General features: G+C 31.1%; 2 protein-coding genes, 1 long non-coding RNA gene and 1 pseudogene across 3 annotated transcripts; 3 read left to right on the top strand and 1 right to left on the bottom strand.

The window, feature by feature from the left end:
* Positions 1 to 2,629: 2,629 nt before the first annotated feature.
* On the bottom strand, positions 2,630 to 6,661 carry LOC110704837 (protein FAR1-RELATED SEQUENCE 5-like). Its single transcript, XM_021882654.1, has 7 exons — positions 6,526 to 6,661; positions 6,059 to 6,411; positions 5,205 to 5,344; positions 4,651 to 4,872; positions 3,558 to 3,835; positions 2,884 to 3,452; positions 2,630 to 2,839 (listed from the first exon to the last, which is right to left on the bottom strand). Exons 1-7 carry the CDS (start codon positions 6,659 to 6,661, stop codon positions 2,630 to 2,632), a joined length of 1,908 nt encoding a protein of 635 aa, XP_021738346.1.
* Positions 6,662 to 7,377: 716 nt separating this feature from the next.
* LOC110704840 (pathogenesis-related protein STH-21-like) lies at positions 7,378 to 8,860 on the top strand. Its single transcript, XM_021882655.1, has 2 exons — positions 7,378 to 7,705; positions 8,371 to 8,860. Exons 1-2 carry the CDS (start codon positions 7,516 to 7,518, stop codon positions 8,664 to 8,666), a joined length of 486 nt encoding a protein of 161 aa, XP_021738347.1. The 5' UTR covers positions 7,378 to 7,515; the 3' UTR covers positions 8,667 to 8,860.
* Positions 8,861 to 10,216: 1,356 nt separating this feature from the next.
* LOC110704839 lies at positions 10,217 to 12,189 on the top strand. The gene is made up of 2 exons (XR_002508016.1): positions 10,217 to 10,719; positions 11,853 to 12,189. It is a non-coding gene; the product is annotated as an uncharacterized LOC110704839 (long non-coding RNA).
* Positions 12,190 to 17,216: 5,027 nt separating this feature from the next.
* On the top strand, positions 17,217 to 19,241 carry LOC110704836 (annotated as a pseudogene).
* Positions 19,242 to 19,842: the final 601 nt, after the last annotated feature.

Genomic DNA, 19,842 nt, shown 5'->3' with positions numbered 1-19,842 from the left:
TGTCCCATCAATTTCAGTGAGCAGCTGTAAATGACGGGCTTAACTTCATCAGTAGGAAGACATTTTAGGACTACAGGTGACAACCATGTGGTCAACAATATAATAGACTCCTGGGCCACATCCTTAACATGGCAAACAAAAGAAGGCAACCAGGCGCTATCAACCGTTTTTTCTACTCCTCTGAATGTTGGGTAATTATGTCTAAAATTATTTTACAGTTTCATTTTAAGTTCTAATGTTTCATTTATCATATAATTTGTTTCATTAACATATTGTTCCATTTTTCATTACTTTTGTTTCATATTAAATTAAATATATTTCATTGTACATACAATATGTTTCATTGTATACATTGCCAATGTTTCACTACATAGTGCCAATGTTCATACATCTGATGTTTCATTTTTCATTTACGCTGTTTCATTTCATAGTGCCAATGTTTGACTATATAGTGCCAATGTTTCATACATTTGATGTTTCATTTTTCATTTATGTTGTTTCATATTATATATCAATTGTTTCTTTGTATAGTGCCAATGTTTCACTATATAGTGCCAGTGTTCCACTATATAGTGCCAATGTTACATTTTTTAATATATTATGCTCCGTATAAAATTACTTCAGTTTTATAGTATTGATACATTTATATATTCCTGATACACTAACAACTACAACAATTGATTAATTACCGGGAAAAAACAGAATATGTTTGTGCGGTAACAAGTACTTTACGCCAAATACCAAGTTTGCAGAGAGATACAACGCTTTCAAGAGCAGGATGGTGGACGAGATGAAATCATTCTAAAATAAATTCTTTTGAGAAAGTAGATTTGGTTAGATACTAAACTAGTACTGATTCTTAGCATATATATTTGCTTAAAAAGACTTACTTAATGTTACATATAACTTACTTATTGTTTCATTATAGGTTTTTCTTTCTCGTCCCAGCATTTGACCACTATTATCTGTTCTGTTTCAATTTTTCACGCAAGCAACTGCAAATTATAGACAACAGATTTCTAGAAGAAGGTGTTGAAATGGATGCAAAGTACGACAATTTCCCAACTACCATGGTAAAAATATGACACTGTTTCACTAAACATCACTGGTATTCCATTTTTTATTTTTTTGATGTTTCAATTAGTATATCTGGTGTTTTCATTGTTGATTTCTGGTGTTTCTGATTATATAGAATTTGTTTCAATATACATATATGGTTTCAAATAATACATTTGATGTTCCATTTTTTCATTACTGCTGATTCATATTAAATTAAATAGGTTTCATTGTACATATAATATGTGATTTCATATTCATACATCTGATGTTTCATTTTTCATTTACGTGTTTTCATATTATATATCAATTGTTTCATTGTATATATTTGTTGTGCCATTGTTCCTTGGTACATCTAATTGTTTCATATTACACAGATCAAGGCATTTGCTAAATTTCTAAATGAAAAGAAAGTTGGGAATGGACGGGGAGTGTCTAGATTCAATACCACTATGAAGGAAATGAGATGGAAGAATAATGAGAATTATAATGACTGCGGTGTATACGCTCTCAAACACATGGAAACTTACATGGGGCAGCTAGATGAATGTTGGGATATTGGATTCGACCCAAAAAGATGTGAGTTTTTGTGTAATTCTTATATTAATTTATACATAATTTATGGTTCATTGTTCCGGTATTTATTTTGAATTGTTAATATATTTCAGCCTGATATAATGAAGAAGTTGAGGATTGAGTATTGTGGGAAAATATTGACAGGCCCTACAAACGTACTACAAGATGAAGTTATAGCCAAATCAAAGACCTGGGCATTAGAGCAGCTTCGTCATGTTAATCAGTAAACAATGTTTATAATGTTTCCACATTAGTTGTAAGATACATAATTTTTTATGCATGTCCTGGATAATTTAGCTAAACATCTTTTTATATTTCGTATGTAAAGATGTGCGTATATTATTTTCAATTGTGAACTATTAATATGACACATTAGAAGTATTAAATGAAACTTTAAATATATAAAATGAAACAACAGCTAGGTAATATGAAACAATGTGATTATAGGTTTAGCTAAACATGTTCTGGATTATTTTTCCATAATTAGAATTATTAAATGAAACTATAAATAGATAAAATGAAACAACGGTAACGTAATATGAAACAATATGAAACAACATGCATTGTCAACGGTAAGAAATAAATTTAAACCATGCACTGTCACAACTGAACACGTTTCCACATGAAACTGACAAGTGTAAGGTGACTAGTCAATACACGCTGCCACGACTAGTTAAATCAATACACGCTGCCACATAAAATCAATTTGCACACTTTGTGAAAAATATTATATACTCCGTAACTTTTTTATATAAAACATGCTTACAAAACATGTTAAAACGAATCTTAATGTTTAAGGGAATGTTCTTACTGTTCCCATAAATGAACCAATTGTTACATATATTAGAACTAGTGTTTCTTAAAACTGATGCTTCTCAAAACTGATGTAACATATATTAAAACTTATGTTTCTCAAATGTAACTAATTGTTCCATTACAACAAACATAAAAATGAGTAAAACATTCCCATAAGAAGGAACAACAGCTGCACAAATCATCATGCTTTGTGAGGACAATTCCGAATATCATGATATGCTAGCTCGCCACAGCCACTGCATTTCCTCTTCGTTTTCTTTTTAGATTGTTCAACCGCTATTTCTTTGGCACCCTTTAATCTTTTAGACCCACTAGTTCCAGAGCCATCGTGAACACCTGTACCTTTATTCTTCGACACTTTAGGAGGCTGAACAAGTATTTCATCAGGATGCTACATCCTATTAACATCTCAATATCATGTTCACTAGATCTTACATTCTGAGTATCTTCCAAAGTAACATTTTTTGTCGCTTCAATTTTATTCTTGAACTCTCGAATATTCTTAATAAAGTCCTCCTCATGACCTTTAACCCAACTCACATAAGAAAATATCTCCGACCACATTTCATTTATAACCACCCGCCTATCATCTTCGGTGTCTAAACAACTTATATCTAACACTGGTTTCTGAGTAGCATTTATTGTCCAACGATCTAAGATATATTGCTTTGGAATGCTTTTTAAATTCTTTGCCTTCCACATCCATATCATATGTCTGCATGGGGTTCTTATCCTATAAAACTTCTTACAAGAGCAGGTAGTGTCATGACTAAAGCACTCAAACAAAACTTTAAATTTCCTTCTCCTATTTGCCTCAGTAACAATTGCTACATCAATACCATCTTCCTTCCTCAATTCATCTACACCACAACAATAAAAAGCACTATGAACTTCATCTTGAAATTCATAAAATACAGAAACGGTGTACACCTCAGAACCATGCCTCTCAATCAACAATTCTGTCTTACATTGAGGGAATTTCTCCTGTGATTCATTGTCATTCTCTGCCTAACAATGTCTCTGTGCATCCAACGCAGTTTCATACCTCATGAAAAACTCCACAAGAGACACGTGAGGATTTACAACGGATGTAAAAAAATTATTCTCACTCTCTGACCTTGAGGTAGTTCTCATAATACCACCCATAAAGACATCTCTAAAATACGCTGGAATCCACATAGCTCTCATCTCAAACATCAAATTCAACCAATCATGATCTTGTAATTTAAACTCAACAAGAACATTGTTCCACTTCTCTTCAAATTCAGGTGCCTCAATTTCTAAATTCCAAACACACTTACTGAGTTCCTTCAAAAATTCAGTATCCTGAATGATATTCCTTCCAACTTTATCAGGCAGCTTTTTCATTATGTGCCACATACAAAATCTGAAGGACATTAATTATGGGACATTAGACCACTATTTTGAAACATTATCTTTTAAAACTGTAACATTATAGTAAAATTCCGGAACATCATCTTGAAGATTTGAAATAATAAAATAAATAATTGGAATAACTAGGCGAATTCTCGTAACAAATGATTAACCTAATGGAACGTCAGAACATAAATTTGAAACAATAAAACACTATATAGGAACAATGTTTTTTTTTTTAAAAAAAAATTCAGAATAATAATATTTAACATCATCACAACAGCTGGAAACATCAATCAACTAATATGAAACATCAGACACGTATTTTGAAACAATAGTATTCACAAATGAATCAATGACATTAATTATGGGACATTAGACCACTATTTAGGAACATTAGCTTTTAATACTGTAACATTGTAGTAAAATTCCGGAACATTATCTTGAAGATTTGAAATAATAAAAAAAATAATTGGAGTAATTAGGCAAATTCTCGTAACAATTGATTAACCTAATGGAACATGAGAACATAAATTTGAAACAATAAAACACTATTTAGGAACAAGAATTTTTTTTTTTTAACAATAATATTTAACATCATTAATTTGAAACAATAATATGAAACAATAGTATTCACAAATGAATCATTCTAGTTGTAGTGCAATAAAATAAATACTAATCTGAACCAATAAATTTGAAACAATAATATTTAACATCATAACAACAGCTGGAAACATGAATAAACTAATATGAAACATCAGACACATATTTTGAAACAATAGTATTCACAAATGAATCATTCTAGTTGCAGTACAATAAAATAAATACCTGTGCTCACATTGTTGGAAAACAGAATTTACAGCAATTTTCATAGCTGGATCTTGATCCGTAATTAAACAATTGGGCTCCTTACCACCCATTGCCTTAACAAATGTTCTAAATAGCCATTCGAATGAAGCAACATCTTCCTTTGCAATAAAACCAGCAGCAAAAGTGACACATTTCTTGTGGTGATCGACTCCCGTGAATGGACCAAATACCATATTATATCTGGAAAACATGAAACATACGCTGAAATTACGATTCCATATTTATGTCTACAGTTTCGTAATATTATTCCAATGTTACGAAAATTAAAACAAATGTTACATCAAATTGTAAAACCCAAAAAAAAAAATTCCAAAAACTTTAAAAATAACACTATGATACCTATTGCTTTGGTAGGTTGTATCAAACGAGAGATATCACCAAATACGACATAATTTCTCCGGCAAATAGGATCTGCCCATAAAGCTCTACATAGACAGTCGTCTTCATCCATTTCGTAATAAAAAAAATAAGCCGACCACATCAACTTTTTCCTCTTAAAATTATCAACAAACTTCTGGGCGTCCGATCCTTCAATATACGCCTTCAAATCTCTATGAAAATTTTTGAAGTCATTCCTACTAGCGCCTATATTCTCATACCCACCAACATATTCCTTCACCATTCTGTATGTCTTGACAGGACCAATATTCACCTGTGGAGACAGAATGTAAAAAGACTAGACTGTTTGAGGACCATGATATATATGGAAACAGATTTAACAGTGCATATTTATATGAAAAAAAAGGCAAAAAAGATTTCAAAGATTCTAAATATAGATGTGAACAAAAAACAAAAAGGCACACATTTAATAACAAATAACGGTACACGTTATTCTTGATGGATAGTGCGAAATTCGATGATGACATATTATATGAAACAAAAATGCACTTTATTGTTCCATATATCTGACCACCTGTTCCAAAAATGCACTTTATTGTTCCATATATCTGACCTACTGTTCCTACGCATTACCCTATTGTTACATTTGTTATAATAACGAAATAATTTTAAACCTTTACAACCAATCGCTCCAACTATGTTTTAATTATACGTAATATTGTTTCATTTATTAAAACCATTGTTCCATACAGTTGTACTTACACCTACTTGAGTATATACATTACAAACAATTGTTCCATCAAAAACAATATATATTTCATATTACAGTACTAATGTTTCATATATGTACACAATTGTTACTTCACATTTAAAATTTAATCATTTTAAACAAAACCATATTCAAATACGATTGTTCCATCCAAAACAATATATATTTCATATTACAGTAACAATGTTTCATATATGTACACAATTGTTACTTCACATTTAAAATTTAATCATTTTAAACAAAACCATATTCAAATACCTTTGAATTATCAATTATCATTTTCTTATGAAACATTGTCAGCTTTCTTTTGGACTTCTGAAAATGAGAGTTCTCGGATGAATACATATGATGAGTATGCCCTTCTTCAAAATTAGAAACAATGTAACCTCCATCTTCGCAATACTTTAAAATCATATTTGCCTTACAACCAACTCGAGTAGACAATCTTCTTTTAACCATAAGAGTATTCGCTTCTTGACAATCATAGTCTTCTTTATCTTGACCAACAACCACTTCTTCAACATTCATATCATCTACAAAATTATCATCTTCTTCCCCGATACTATCAACTTTCTCTGTCACCACATTATTTCGTTTTTCTTTAAACCCAGCTTTATTACATACAATAATTTGAAAAGAAATAATACCATTTTTTCTTTTTTTGACCGTCGACTTTCTAGTAATAAATCCTACAACAGCTGCGTAGGACTCATAAAAACGCAAACCTTCATCAAGTTTTGAAAATTTCATACCTATAGTTGGTCTAATTTCACTATCACAACATGGAATCCATATCTTCGTTCCACCGGGGGTAAAAGCATGAAGAACATTAGACGTACCAAATTCAACAGACAAATCCATGCTTAATATAACTACAGAAAAAAAAAAAAAAAATTGAGCTCTAACCTTTGATAATGTATTCCAATGGCTGAATCTATTCCAATGGCTGAGATAACGTCTTCCAATGACTGACCCATAATGTATTCCAATGGAATACAACGTCTTCCAATGCACAAAAAAAAAAAATTACAAACAATCATTACCTTTTCAAGCTGGCCCACGTGAATTCCCACTATAGTTACTAATAAATCTGAACCATTCATCTAATAAAAATGAATGGTCTTAGATTGGTTCTCATTTTATATTGGTTCTCACCTAAGCCATGGGTTCTCACATGATCCCATATATATATATATATATATATATATATATATATATATATATATATATATATTTAGAACAAACACTAATGATATATATAGATCTAATTATAAGTAACTATTGACGTGTGATTTTGTCATACATTTAATTTTTAAATTAATACCATTTAATAATATATTTTTTCTATAATTACTTATTTGAGGATTGTATATACAGTGTAATTTTTATTTTTTTTTTGGTGCAAGTATATACAGTGTAGTTATCATTATACATACTCCCATAGAATAAAAGCAAATTCACCAAACACTAATAAAAAAAAAGCATGGAAAGAGGCCGGCGGCTTCATTGTCCTTGGCTCATTGCCAAGTTGTTACTTTTATAGTCCCTCTAACATTATAAATACCAATACATTTACTCGTTATTTGCACATCCAATTCTCTCATCATCACATTCTTCACTAGCTACTCTTACTAGTAATCTTAATTCTTCAATATTAGCCTCTTCACTTATAATATCCTCTCCATTTTTTTTATTAGGAAAACAACACAATAATCATGGGTGTTATCACATGCACATTGGCCGACATCACCAGCCCAGTCGCCGCGTCCCGATTGTTCCAAGCTCTTGCCATTGACAACCACAACTTCATTCCTAAAACCTTCCCTCAGTTTGCTAAATCTGTCGAGTTTGTTGAAGGTGACTCCACCACTGTTGGATGCATCAAAAAGATCAATTTCCCTGATGGTTAGTTTTTTAACGACTAAATATCATGCAATTTTTTTTGCGTTTGTATCATCAACTAAAAAAGTCATACAACGTTTACAAATGAAATCTAAATTAACATTAATTTTATGTATTTATTAATTAAGATTTCATTTAATTTGTAGATGTCATATGACTTTTTTTAATTAACTGTTTTTTAATTAAAAAAAAAACCTTACTATATATATTTTCAAATAATGTTTTTTTTTGGTTTTTTTTTTCATTTTACACAATTTGACTTTTTTGACTTTTATTTAGAGCAAGTTTAGCCATTGGATGTGACATCATTTTTTGTGGTCCCCATTGAAAATGATGTCATCAAATTCTTGTTAAGAATCACTAAGACTTACACAAATTTATCACTTTAGCCTTAAGACTTAAATATTTAACATATTATATGTGTAAAAAAAAAGAGGGATAATAAAGTAAAAGTGAGGTGGGTGAAGTGGGTCCCAATCTCAAGTCTTAAGTTGGGTCTTGGAATTTCAAGACCAAACTTGAGACTTGCTTGAGATTTTTGAAGAAAAATGGGAAAAGTCTTAAGCATAAATCTTAAGACTCAAAATGATGATGTCACCCCAAGTCAGACTTGGAGCTAAACTTGCTCTTAGGTTTCTAGCATAACTTTGTACGTATTATTTTTGCAGAGGCTCCATTTAAATATGTGAAGAATAGAGTGGACGAGATTGATTCCGGTAACTTCTACCTCAAGTACACTTGCATTGAAGGAGATGTGTTCCCTGATACAGTGGAGTACGCTGTGTATGAAGACAAGTACGAGGTATCCGAAGCCGGAACCCGGTGCAAGATGGTGGCACACTACCACATGAAGGGAGAGAATGTGATGAAGGATGAGGATGTTGAGAAGGCCAAAGAAGGAATTCAAAAGATATTTAAGGCTGTTGAAGAGCATCTTGTTGCCAATCCTCAAGTTTATGCTTGAACTTCACCATAATCCAATTCTAATTAGTGATGAATCTTTACTAATTTATGTTTTCAATTAGGTCGTTTTATATTGTGAAGAAAAATAATGTCATTTATAATGAGATTATGTAGTGTGTGTGATGATGTCCTTTGCTTTTTCGTTGATAATTTGAGAAAAAATAATAAGGTTTGATTTGAGAAAGTGTTGGGTGAGATATGAATTTATTAGGCGATGTTGTAACTGTCAATTGAGTATATAAACCTTTTTAGAGCATTTTGAATTTTTTATGGGTTTATACTTTACTACATTTTATGGTCATTTTGGTGGTCATCATGTTTTGACTTTTGCTACTGTTCATATAAACCTCTTTAATTTTACTGTGTGATTTATTAACTTATGAAAAACTAAGTCAAATGGAGTTTTGTGACTCGTCTCTACATCTATAAACTAAATATCGATGAATTTTAAATAATCTTTAGTTGTGTATAATTATTAGGAAAAATTGTCAAAAATAATACAAACTTTGAGCAATCTGCCAAAAACAAATCAAACTTCCAATTATTTTTGAATAATACAAAGGCCTTGTTTGGCAAGTGGTTGTTGGCGGTTGGCTGTTGGCTGGTTCACTTGGCTTGTTTGACCAGCTGGTATGTTTGGCTGTTTATAATGGCTTTTGAAATTGGCGGTTAAAGCTGGCTGCTTATAAAAGTGTTTGGTAAATTAATTGTTGGTAGTTGGCTGTTTATTAGATAATTTGTGGGCCAACAAGCCAAAAGCCAACAAAAAAGCTACTCAAAGCAGCTTTTTCATTTTGGCTTAAAAGCCAGCTTTTTCACTGGCTAAAAAGCCAATTACCAAACACATTTTTTGGCTGTTTGACCTCATAAAAAAGCCAAAAGCCAAAAGCTAACCAAAAAGCCATTTATCAAACATGGCCAAACTTTAAGGGTTATCCGCTTTAAACAAGTTGAAACTGATTAGTTCATGAATAAGTTATATGGAACACGTGACATTGTATTATTATTTTTAAAAATATTAAACAACTTTATAAGATAAATAAAAAATAAAAAAAATATATAAAAAAAACGGTTAAATAAAGGTTCATTTGGCATTGCTGTGGCTTTTTATTTTTTGGTTTTTTGTTTTATAAAAGTATATGATATGTGTTCCATAATGAATAAAAAATTATATAAACTTATTAAAATTATGATAATTTTGAAAACTGACAACAGAAAAGTGAAAACACCTTTTTCTTGTTTCCTGTTTTTGGTTTTTGGTTTTCAAAAAAACAGGAAACTGAAAACCAAAACTGATGTCAAACAAGCTCTAAGATGTAGGTAAATTAACTTGTTTAAAGAAGATATTCCTTAAAGTTTGTATTATTTAGAAATAATTAAAAGTTTGACTTGATTTTAACGGATCGCTCAGAGTTTGTATTATTTTTGACAATTTTTCCTAATTATTAAAGATATTACCCCCTCCATTTTTTAAGTTACACTTGTTAATTTTGTCCGATCGATTTTTTAAAAAGCTATGCTTTCTCTTTTGGAAACTCTTTTAGTTTAATAATATTTTTTTTATCTGCTAATGGTCCTCACTCTCTCTTACTTTACCATTTCTCACTCCTTCAATGGTCCTTACTCCCTCACTTACCACTCTACTTTTCAATAAAATAATAATAGTTTTATTATTTTTTCTTATAAATTTTTATTACCTAATTTACCCCATTAAAACTCTGTGCAGTCTCCAATCTAGCTTTAAAAAAAAAATGTCACTATTAATCCCAACTTTGCTCCGTCCGCCACTTTTAATCCCAATAATTTGCCCAAATTAATTAATTAAAGGCGGCTTAAAGGAATTGAAAGCGCACTCCTTAATATCACTTTCACGTTCTTTTGTCACTTTCACTTTACTAAACCTTAAAAAAAAAAATCAAAGTACTGCTTGTTTATTGCTTCAATTCGTGAAACCTCCACCGCTGTAATAATTAACCTTCAGCCGCTGACTCACCGCTCCACCGCCGCACCACCGATCGCCGCACAACTTCTGAGCACTGCACCACTCCGCTGAGGTAGGTTCGATTCTTCTTGTTATAGAGTAATTGAATTTTGATTATTTGTCAATTGAACTGCATGCATGAATCATTCAAAATGTGAAGGGAACATAATTAAATTCATAGTTTTCATCTATTTTATAGTTTTAGGGTTAAATTCAATCGACTGTTTGTATGCAAATAAATATTTCAGTTGAATTACAGTAAGTTCAATCAAATTACCCTTAATTTTGTCGAATTTATATTAATTTCAATAGTAATAAAAATAATTTTAGCTAAATTCATCTTACCTATGTTTTTGAGTGCGTGGGATACAATGTGTTGTTTTACAAGTCTATATAATTAGGTGATGATCTACTGCTGTCTTGTACTGGGGTAGGAGAGGTGATGTTGCTTCAGAATTCGGAATTGTATATCCTAATTGAAATTTGGTAAAATTTTAATTTGATGTTATGATTGCTAAGAAGGTTGAATGTCATTTTTGTGATAATTATGCCATTATTTTGCTATTGATTAGTTGCTGATTAGTGAATATCATTTATTTAGAGTGAAGTAATTAGCTTAGTAGGGATGAAATTTATACCTCTGTGTCCTAGTTTGTCGATTTCGATGAAGTGCTGCCTGTTTAGTTTGATCCTTGATGTAATTTAAATTTTATGCTGATAACCCCCAAGCCTAATTATACTTGTGGTAGAGCTTTGGAATTGAGACTTGTCATATTGCAAATTGCAATGAGAAAGAAATTGCATAAAACTCGAAGAATTTAATAATATCGGTAGACAAATAAAGCAAGTGATTAAAGATAATCTATTAGAAGATGTTCCGTATTTTAGCTCATTAGTTGCCTACTGTCCAAGCTCCAATTCATTAGGATTTAGATGCCTTGGTAGTCCAAACTCTAAGAGTGTTCATTGTAATGTGGTTTTTGAAGATTATGATCACAATGCGGATAGTAAGTATTTGATCATCAAGGATTTCATTCCCTTCCTAACCTTTTTGTAAAGGGATTCGATAGTTTCCCTATTTCTCTGATCCTGGAAAACTATGAAAATAGAATGCTGACTTTTTCTCTTAGGCTTTTAATTGGTCTTTCTACAAGTGTTATTGAAGATTGTATATCTGATGTGAATGTCATCAATTTCCTGTCATAGAAAACTTTCCTAATTCATGTTCAAGATGGTAATCATTAGAAGTACATTGCAATAACAGTCAGAGTTTACAGCTATCTGCTGTGTCGACTAGTGATATTCAGAGGCCACCTGAGCTTTCTTTCAACAGGTTGCAGTCTTGTGACAAGGAGTGTGATGGATTACATAGGCATAAATTTGAAAGCTTTATACTGCTGTCTTGTACTGGGGTAGGAGAGGTGATGGTCTATGGTCTATATAATAAAAACTTGTATATGTATAAATACAATAGCTTAACAACTTTTGTAATTGATTTTGTAATCACTCTAATCCAACCAATTCAACTATTAGTTTGAAGGAATCTTTAACTTTCTTTAATTCCCGTACAAAATGAGAAATAGGCATGTAATAAAAGGACAGGGGGAGTAATAGACTTTTCACCATTTCTACCAAGTAACAAATTATATACATTAATTATGTGAAATATAATAATATATTTACTTTGACTTAATTTTTTAATTTATAATTAATTTTACATAATTTGTAAATAAATACATAAGTAATTTTCATATTATTACATTCATTTAACAAAGGTCGGGAGAGAAGACTATTTAATGTTTCGATGGACATTTCATATATTTTCATATCTATGATATTTTTGTTGTTCAAACCTAATTTTCTTTGAGATTTTTTTTCTCTTCAAATTTATTTAATTTTAGAGACAATCCTCAAACTCAGGATGCTTATAACATGCTAAAGTATTTCACCATTGAATTATACTCCAATATTATTAAAACACATGTAACTATTTTTTATATAGTCTGACTGTTTTGATGCCCCAATGGCAAATAGGCCCTGTGCAGAAGCTCAAGCTGCACATGTTAAGGGTCAGGCCTGGTTATTAATTCAATTACTACAACTAGCTACAAGCTAATTTGTACATACGAACTATAATATTTACCAAAAAGAGTTTATGTACAAAAATAACTCATTTTTTTGCAATTTAGAAATATAATGTGTATCCTGTACAAATGATAATAAAATTTACTTTTGAACAGACACCTGGATTCCTAAGAAACCATTGATACAAATTACTCATAATGTTCCACATAGTCTTTTGATAGAGAAAGTGTGTGCCTATTTCACTGAACACAAGCAATGGAATACTACTACATTAAACCAAATCCTCCCCCAAAATATAGTCAAACTGTAGGGAATAATCTCAAGCCTTTTAAAATCCCACTAGCTTGAACCCCACTGTGATCATACACTAAAGTACGGTGGCGTCCAAAAGGGAAGAAGATAGAGCAAAAGAGTCGCCAACAAGTTTTAGGAACTTGTAAACCGTTCATAGGATGAAAGTTACACCCCTTAACGATCCAAGAGATCGTCAACTCCATAAGGTCTAGAACCAAATAAGGGTTCGGGGATGAAGGTACAAATCCAACCTAAAAGAGATTGAACCTGCCCTAATAATAGGCCTCTACTTTATTCTGATCATATTCATGTGCGCTTTTTAATTAACATGCAATCATTAGGATTAACCCTAAATCTGTTTAATCTATGTTGGTTGAATATTAAATGCACAAATAAATCTATTATTGGCGATCACTTGAAATATAATCACATTAACCCTAACAAGATTATTTATTATCTTATTAAGCGTAATTACAAGTACTAATTCCCTTTAACATGCATAGAAGGTGTGATCAAGCAATAAAAATAAATATCAAGCAACATAATTATAATCAATATCATGAATAATAAAATTATAATCATAACAATAATAATCATAAATAAAATAATCATCATCAAAATAATAATAATATTCATAATCATCATAACAATTATAATCATAATCATGTTCATGTTAATATTAAAGCATAATAAAAATAACAAGATTAATAACAAACCCTAGCATGTCACTAAGCAATAAAAATCAAATCTTTAACCTTAACATGATACTAACAATCATAAATATTAGGAAGAATATAGAAAGCCTCGTAGGAATCATATTTAATATTAAAATTACCCTAGACATGATACTAGGAATATCATAATAACAACGTAAACATGATTTCTACATCATAATATCAATTAAAACCTTTAAAGCACTTACTTTGATGCCTCGTATCTCTTTCTAATTACAAAATACACACGTTATTAACTTCAAGGAAAATAATAATCAAAACAATTAAATTAAATAATTGAAATAGAGATTTGGGTTGGGACCAAACCCTCAGAAATTAAACCTTTCACGTCTAGGGCGAAGGCAACTTCGAATATGGTTAGGTGTTTCTAAGTCTTGCGAATGCGGAATTTTGTATTTGAGAAAAGGCTAGTTTGGAAAAAGAGAGAGAGAGATAAAGAATAATCTAAGAAAATCTTGATGAGAGTTGGTGAATGATTAAGAGAGAATTAGAGAATTAATGATTGCGAATGAAAACTGATTGTAGGTGAATGAAAACGGAGTTTTTAATACGTTATTTATAGAGAAAATCATCCAAAAGATAAAATATCAAAACAGAGCACTTGGCGCACATAAAACGAGATTGGCGCACCTAAAACAGAGCTGGCACCAGCACCAGCTTATTGGCGGCAGACGCCAATGGCTAGCACCAGGCGCTAGGCACTGATTTCAGAAATTCACGCGTTTTTGTTTTTCATCATATCTTTTGATCCGGAAGTCCAAATAAGACATATAATATGTCGTTGGAAAGCTCTTAAAGTCTACTTTCCAACCCAATTAGAATCAGGTTAAAAAATTTTGTAGATAAAAAGATATGGCCAAAATAGTGGAAGGGTGTCAGTTTTGGATAAAGTTTCATGTCTCATTCATATCTTTTTCGTTATAACTCGGATTTAATATTATAATATATCATTGGAAAGATAATTTCAAGATCTATCCAACCATATAAAATTTGGATAAATATTATGAGGCACGAAAATAAAATCTGAATATATTCCACTTCGTACAAAACAAGGATTCTTAAAAGGAGTAGTTTTATTCAATTTCAAACTCTTTAAAACATAATTATTAATCCTAACTCCATTAGGATTTAAAAGAACCTTCTAGAGTATTCTAAAAGACTATAATCAATCCTAATAGCTTTAGGAATGATAATTAATAATAGACTCTCCTCTAGATCATTGGGCCGCATATAAAAACCAAATCGGGTCCAGTTTAGTATTTTGGCCATAACTTCCTCGATATTCATCGGAATTGGGCTTATAATATATCGTTGGAAAGGTCTTTTCAAACTCCATCCAACTACATTATTATTGGACCCATATCATGGACCAACCAAACTGGATTGTCTGTTTTCTTAAAATAAGTTTTCAAAAACAGAGAGAAGAGAAAAGAAATTAAAAACTTTTCGCAACACTAGACTTTCCACACTTTCGCTTTATTCGATTATGATTCGACGTGAAAGGTACTCATCACTGGGTTTGGTTTTGGGGAGACACAAATGGGTGTCTACACAAACGCATTTGCAACAACATTTATATCCCTTTTAACAATCAAGAAGATAAAGTATTATGGGGATACACTTCTAGTTGATAGTTCTTAATTATGACCCATCATTAAATGCAAAAGTTTCATACGAATGGATATGGAAAACTAATCTCCCTCCAAATATTAAAAAAAAAACTTTATTTGGAAAATTTACAATGATGGAGTTCCTACAAGAGAGATTATTTAGAAGCAATGTCACCGTTCCTCTTCATTGTCAATTCTGTAATCATCACACAGAAAATGTAGACCATCTTTTATTTAAATGTGCGTTTTTAGAAGACATCTTCATTCTTCAGCTACCTTACCAAGATAGGCAAATGGACTAACCCGTTTAAATATATGGGACATCATTTATCAATTCTATTCAAATATTAGAGCAGAAAACCCATTAGAGATGACACAAAATATTTTTATAGCATGGTGGTTTATTTGGTACATTAGAAATTCAGTAATTTTTAGAAATGAATCTTTCAATGTTGTACAAAGCTGCATTCTAATCAAGAACTTCACTAATGATTGGTTCAACTATCAAAATATTGAAATATGCCATGAAGACAACCCCATAGATCTTCTAAGTCCCGGGCAAATAAAAATTGCCAAAATACAACTCAAAGAGCTTGGTTTCCCCCTCCAAGAAATTTCCACAGGTTAAATTTTGATGGCTCAAAAATAGGCGAAAATAGCTCTACTTTTGGCTTTGTAATTAGAAATCATACTCCCTTTGTGTTTTTTTTAAGTGTTACATTTACCAAATTCGGCCGTATTTTAATAAGTATTACACTTTCTTTTATGCAAAAAGCTACATTAAAATATTATATCTCTCTCCTCTCGTGATCCCCACTTAAACCCACGTACTATTACTTTTTTATTATATATCTCCTTTCACATTCATTACATTTCAATAAACTATTAACCCCACTATCTTTCTTTTTCAATTTTTTATACTCGAACTACCCCACTTACCTCTTATTTTATTTAAGTCAATTAAATTTCCTAAAACTATATGCCGGTCAAAGTGTAACACTTAAAAACACACGGAGGGAGTAATGAAAATCTTATTCTTGCAGGGGCAAAGGCTCTTCGCCCCGACACTTCAATTTTCCAAGCGCGTGGAAGCAATGGGCCTAAGAGAAGGCTTAGAGGGAGCTAAATTCCTAGACATTCGTAATCTGATTATAGAAGTCGATAATCTGGTAGTCATAAACGTCATCAAGAGGACATGAAAAATTCCATGGGAGATTTACAATATCATATGTGACACGGAGGCCAGGTAGCTTTGAACTCACTTTATTCTCTCTCCATTCATCATTGTTGCAAAAGAGGAATATGGCGGCAGACTACATGACAAAGAAGGGGCACCACCATGAAAATTTAATTTGGTCCTTTAATAATTTTGCGCCTTCCCTCTCCCTTATCATCCAAAAGGATGTTTTAGGTATCCCCAATCAAATGGGCTAACTTAGCTTTATTTTCTCACTCCATAAAAAAAAATGTATATCCTGTACTTTTTACAAAGAAAACGAGCCACAATTGTTTGGAATAAATTAGTTAAAATTAAAAACGTGCATCATTTAGTCATATAATGGCAAATTTTCCAAAATAATACACAGTCAACCATATATCAATCTTTTTGTGGAATTCTTATAACACATACACACTTGTACTCTTCACCAACTCTTCTAAATTAACTTGCCTAATCTTTGCTTCTTATAGAATTCCATCATCATGTATTCTACAAAGGGCTGCTCTAACAAACTAAGACTAATAATAAAGACTTTGAAAAAACTAAGGAAATAAATAGGCAACTTCTTTGATTTCTTACCAAATTCTATTTTCCTTAGTCTCTCTCAACCATTATAAATACCAACACAAATTCTCATTATTTTGCATTATCCATTTTTCTCTCATCATATCATCTGTTCTTCACTAGCTTGTATAGTTTTGTTTGTTTTCTTACAAAAACGTAAACGATAATCATGGGTGTCATAACATGCACGTTAGCTGAATTTGATAGCGTTGTCGCCCCGAACCGGTTGTTCCAAGCTATGTCCATTGACAGCCACAACTTCTTGCCAAAGGTTGTGCCTCACTTTGTTAAATCTGTCGAGTTTGTTGAAGGGCGACTCTACTACTGTTGGTTGCGTCAAAAATATCAACTTCCCTGATGGTTAGTTTATCTTAGCTTATTACCGTCCTTTTTTATTTGCTCCATTTTTCTTGTTAAGTTGTGTCCATTTTGAGTTCGTCATGTCATAAATGTTCATAAGAATTTACTATTTACTTGATCTCTGTCTCACTTAGTCAAATACAATGCGTTTAGTCCCATAATTAATTCTCTTTTAAAAATTCAACTCAACCAAATTAAAACTTAATATATTGTAGTTTTATTTTATTTTTTTTAAAAAAAACTAAATATAATTACTCCTTCCGTCCCTAAATTACATTCCTCTTTCTCATATAATGTGAGAAAGAGAAATGTAATTTAGGGACGGAAGGAGTAACATACTTTTATGAGGCTTCCTTCAAAAAAAAATAAAAAAAAATAAAAATAAAAAATAAAAAAACATACTTTTATGAGGCAAAACGGCAAACATATGCTTTAGGTCTTCACAACTTCATCACCTAGCTTAGATTGTATGGTATTTTGTATATAATTATTTTCCCAACCAATAATTTGAATTTCTTATTAAAACTTTATTCTAATTTATAAATTTTAGATAATTATCGTTTCAAATAACACAAAATTGTACTTCATAATGATCATCTTAGTTGCTCCTTACGCCAGTGGCGGATCCAGAATTTTCGAACTTATGAGTCACCATCAATAATTGATAACTTGTTTCAATCCAAAAATTATATAAAAAAAATTATATTTCACTAAAATGATTTCAATCCAAAAATAGGATATAAAAATACATACTATAAAACTATTACATTAAACGAACTTTATGATTTTTTTACTTAAAATAATAATTATTACAAAAAAAGATAGATAACTTAAGAGACCTGTTATTAATTATAACAGGTCTCTTTAATGAAATATGAAAGAAGCGCACAAAATTATTCTAATTCAATGGCTGACAAAAATAGACCTGTCATCTAGGTAACAGGTCTCTAATGACGTGGTGGCGATAGCAGCAACAAAGAGACCACCTATCTGATATTTTAATAGGTAGTTTCTTTTATATTTAAAAAACTGACAGTGGGCTAGTCTCAAATAGAAGCAACAAAGAGACCTCCTATCTGTATTAGGCGGTCTCTTAGTTTTTTTTTTTTTTTTTTTTTTTGTGCTGGTGAGTCACGTGACTCACTGTGCACCTTAATAGATCCGCCCCTGCCTTACGCGATAATGTCTATTAAAATAACCATATAAATAAGGGTCATTGTGAAATGGATAATTAAAATAGTATATATGTTAAATTAAAGGATCATGAGATTATAATTATAACCATGTTGACAAAATTTATGATGATCAATTATATATGCAGAGGCTCCATACAGATATGTGAAAACTAGAGTAGACGAAATCGATTGTACTAACTTCTACCTAAAGTATACAAGCATTGAAGGAGATATATTTCCCGATACATTAGAATGTGCCGTGTATGAGAACAAATACGACGCTTCGAGCACCGGAACACACTACAAGATGGTAGCACACTACCATATGAAGGGAGACAATGTTATGGATGATGAAGAAATTGAAAGTGCCAAACAAGGGATTCAAATGATGTTTAAGGCTATTGAAGACCATCTCATTGCCAACCCTCAAGTTTATGCTTGAATTTAATCATAATTATATATTCAAGTTTTTTAATGGTTACAAAAATATGCTACGTAGTACGTACCATTAATTAAAAATGAAATTATGTACTACGTAGTATGATGTGGTGCACGTCTTTTGTTTAGTTTCTTTGTTTAATATTTAATTTTTGGGTTTGAAAAAATAATGACATTTAATTGGTGAACTGAGATACGATGTTGTATGAGATGCTACGTGTCTATGTTTCATACGAATTGAAGTATACAATTGTAAAATATATGTAGTTGGTCATCATTTCAATCATATTGTAGAGAAAGTGTGTGGAGTAACTAAACTAGTCAAAGCGATATAATTTATTATATTTAATTTCTGTCAATTTATTATATTTAATTTCTGTCATTTTTGTTAATTTCTGTAAATAAAAAAATTTACAAGAGTACAAGTCAAGGTAAAACAAAGTGGAACGCAACTATATCAAGAAAGGGTGAATTAGTACTCCTTGATATAGTTGCGCTCTTCTATATGTGTATTTTCATTACATTGGCTATATTCTATATGTATGATCAAATATGTATATGAGTGACTGCAAATTGTAATAAAATTCTACCGGAGAATTAAATAGATCCCAAGATAGACATGCAAATTAAAAAGAGAGATTTATAGATAAGCAAAAGAATATGGAGTTTCATAATGTTTTGTAGATAACTAGATAAGTAAAAGAGAAACTTACAATA

Source organism: Chenopodium quinoa, unplaced genomic scaffold (genome assembly GCF_001683475.1).
Source record: "Chenopodium quinoa cultivar QQ74 unplaced genomic scaffold, ASM168347v1, whole genome shotgun sequence".
NCBI classification, from domain to species: domain Eukaryota; kingdom Viridiplantae; phylum Streptophyta; class Magnoliopsida; order Caryophyllales; family Amaranthaceae; genus Chenopodium; species Chenopodium quinoa.
This window is presented reverse-complemented; position numbering and strand designations above follow the sequence as displayed.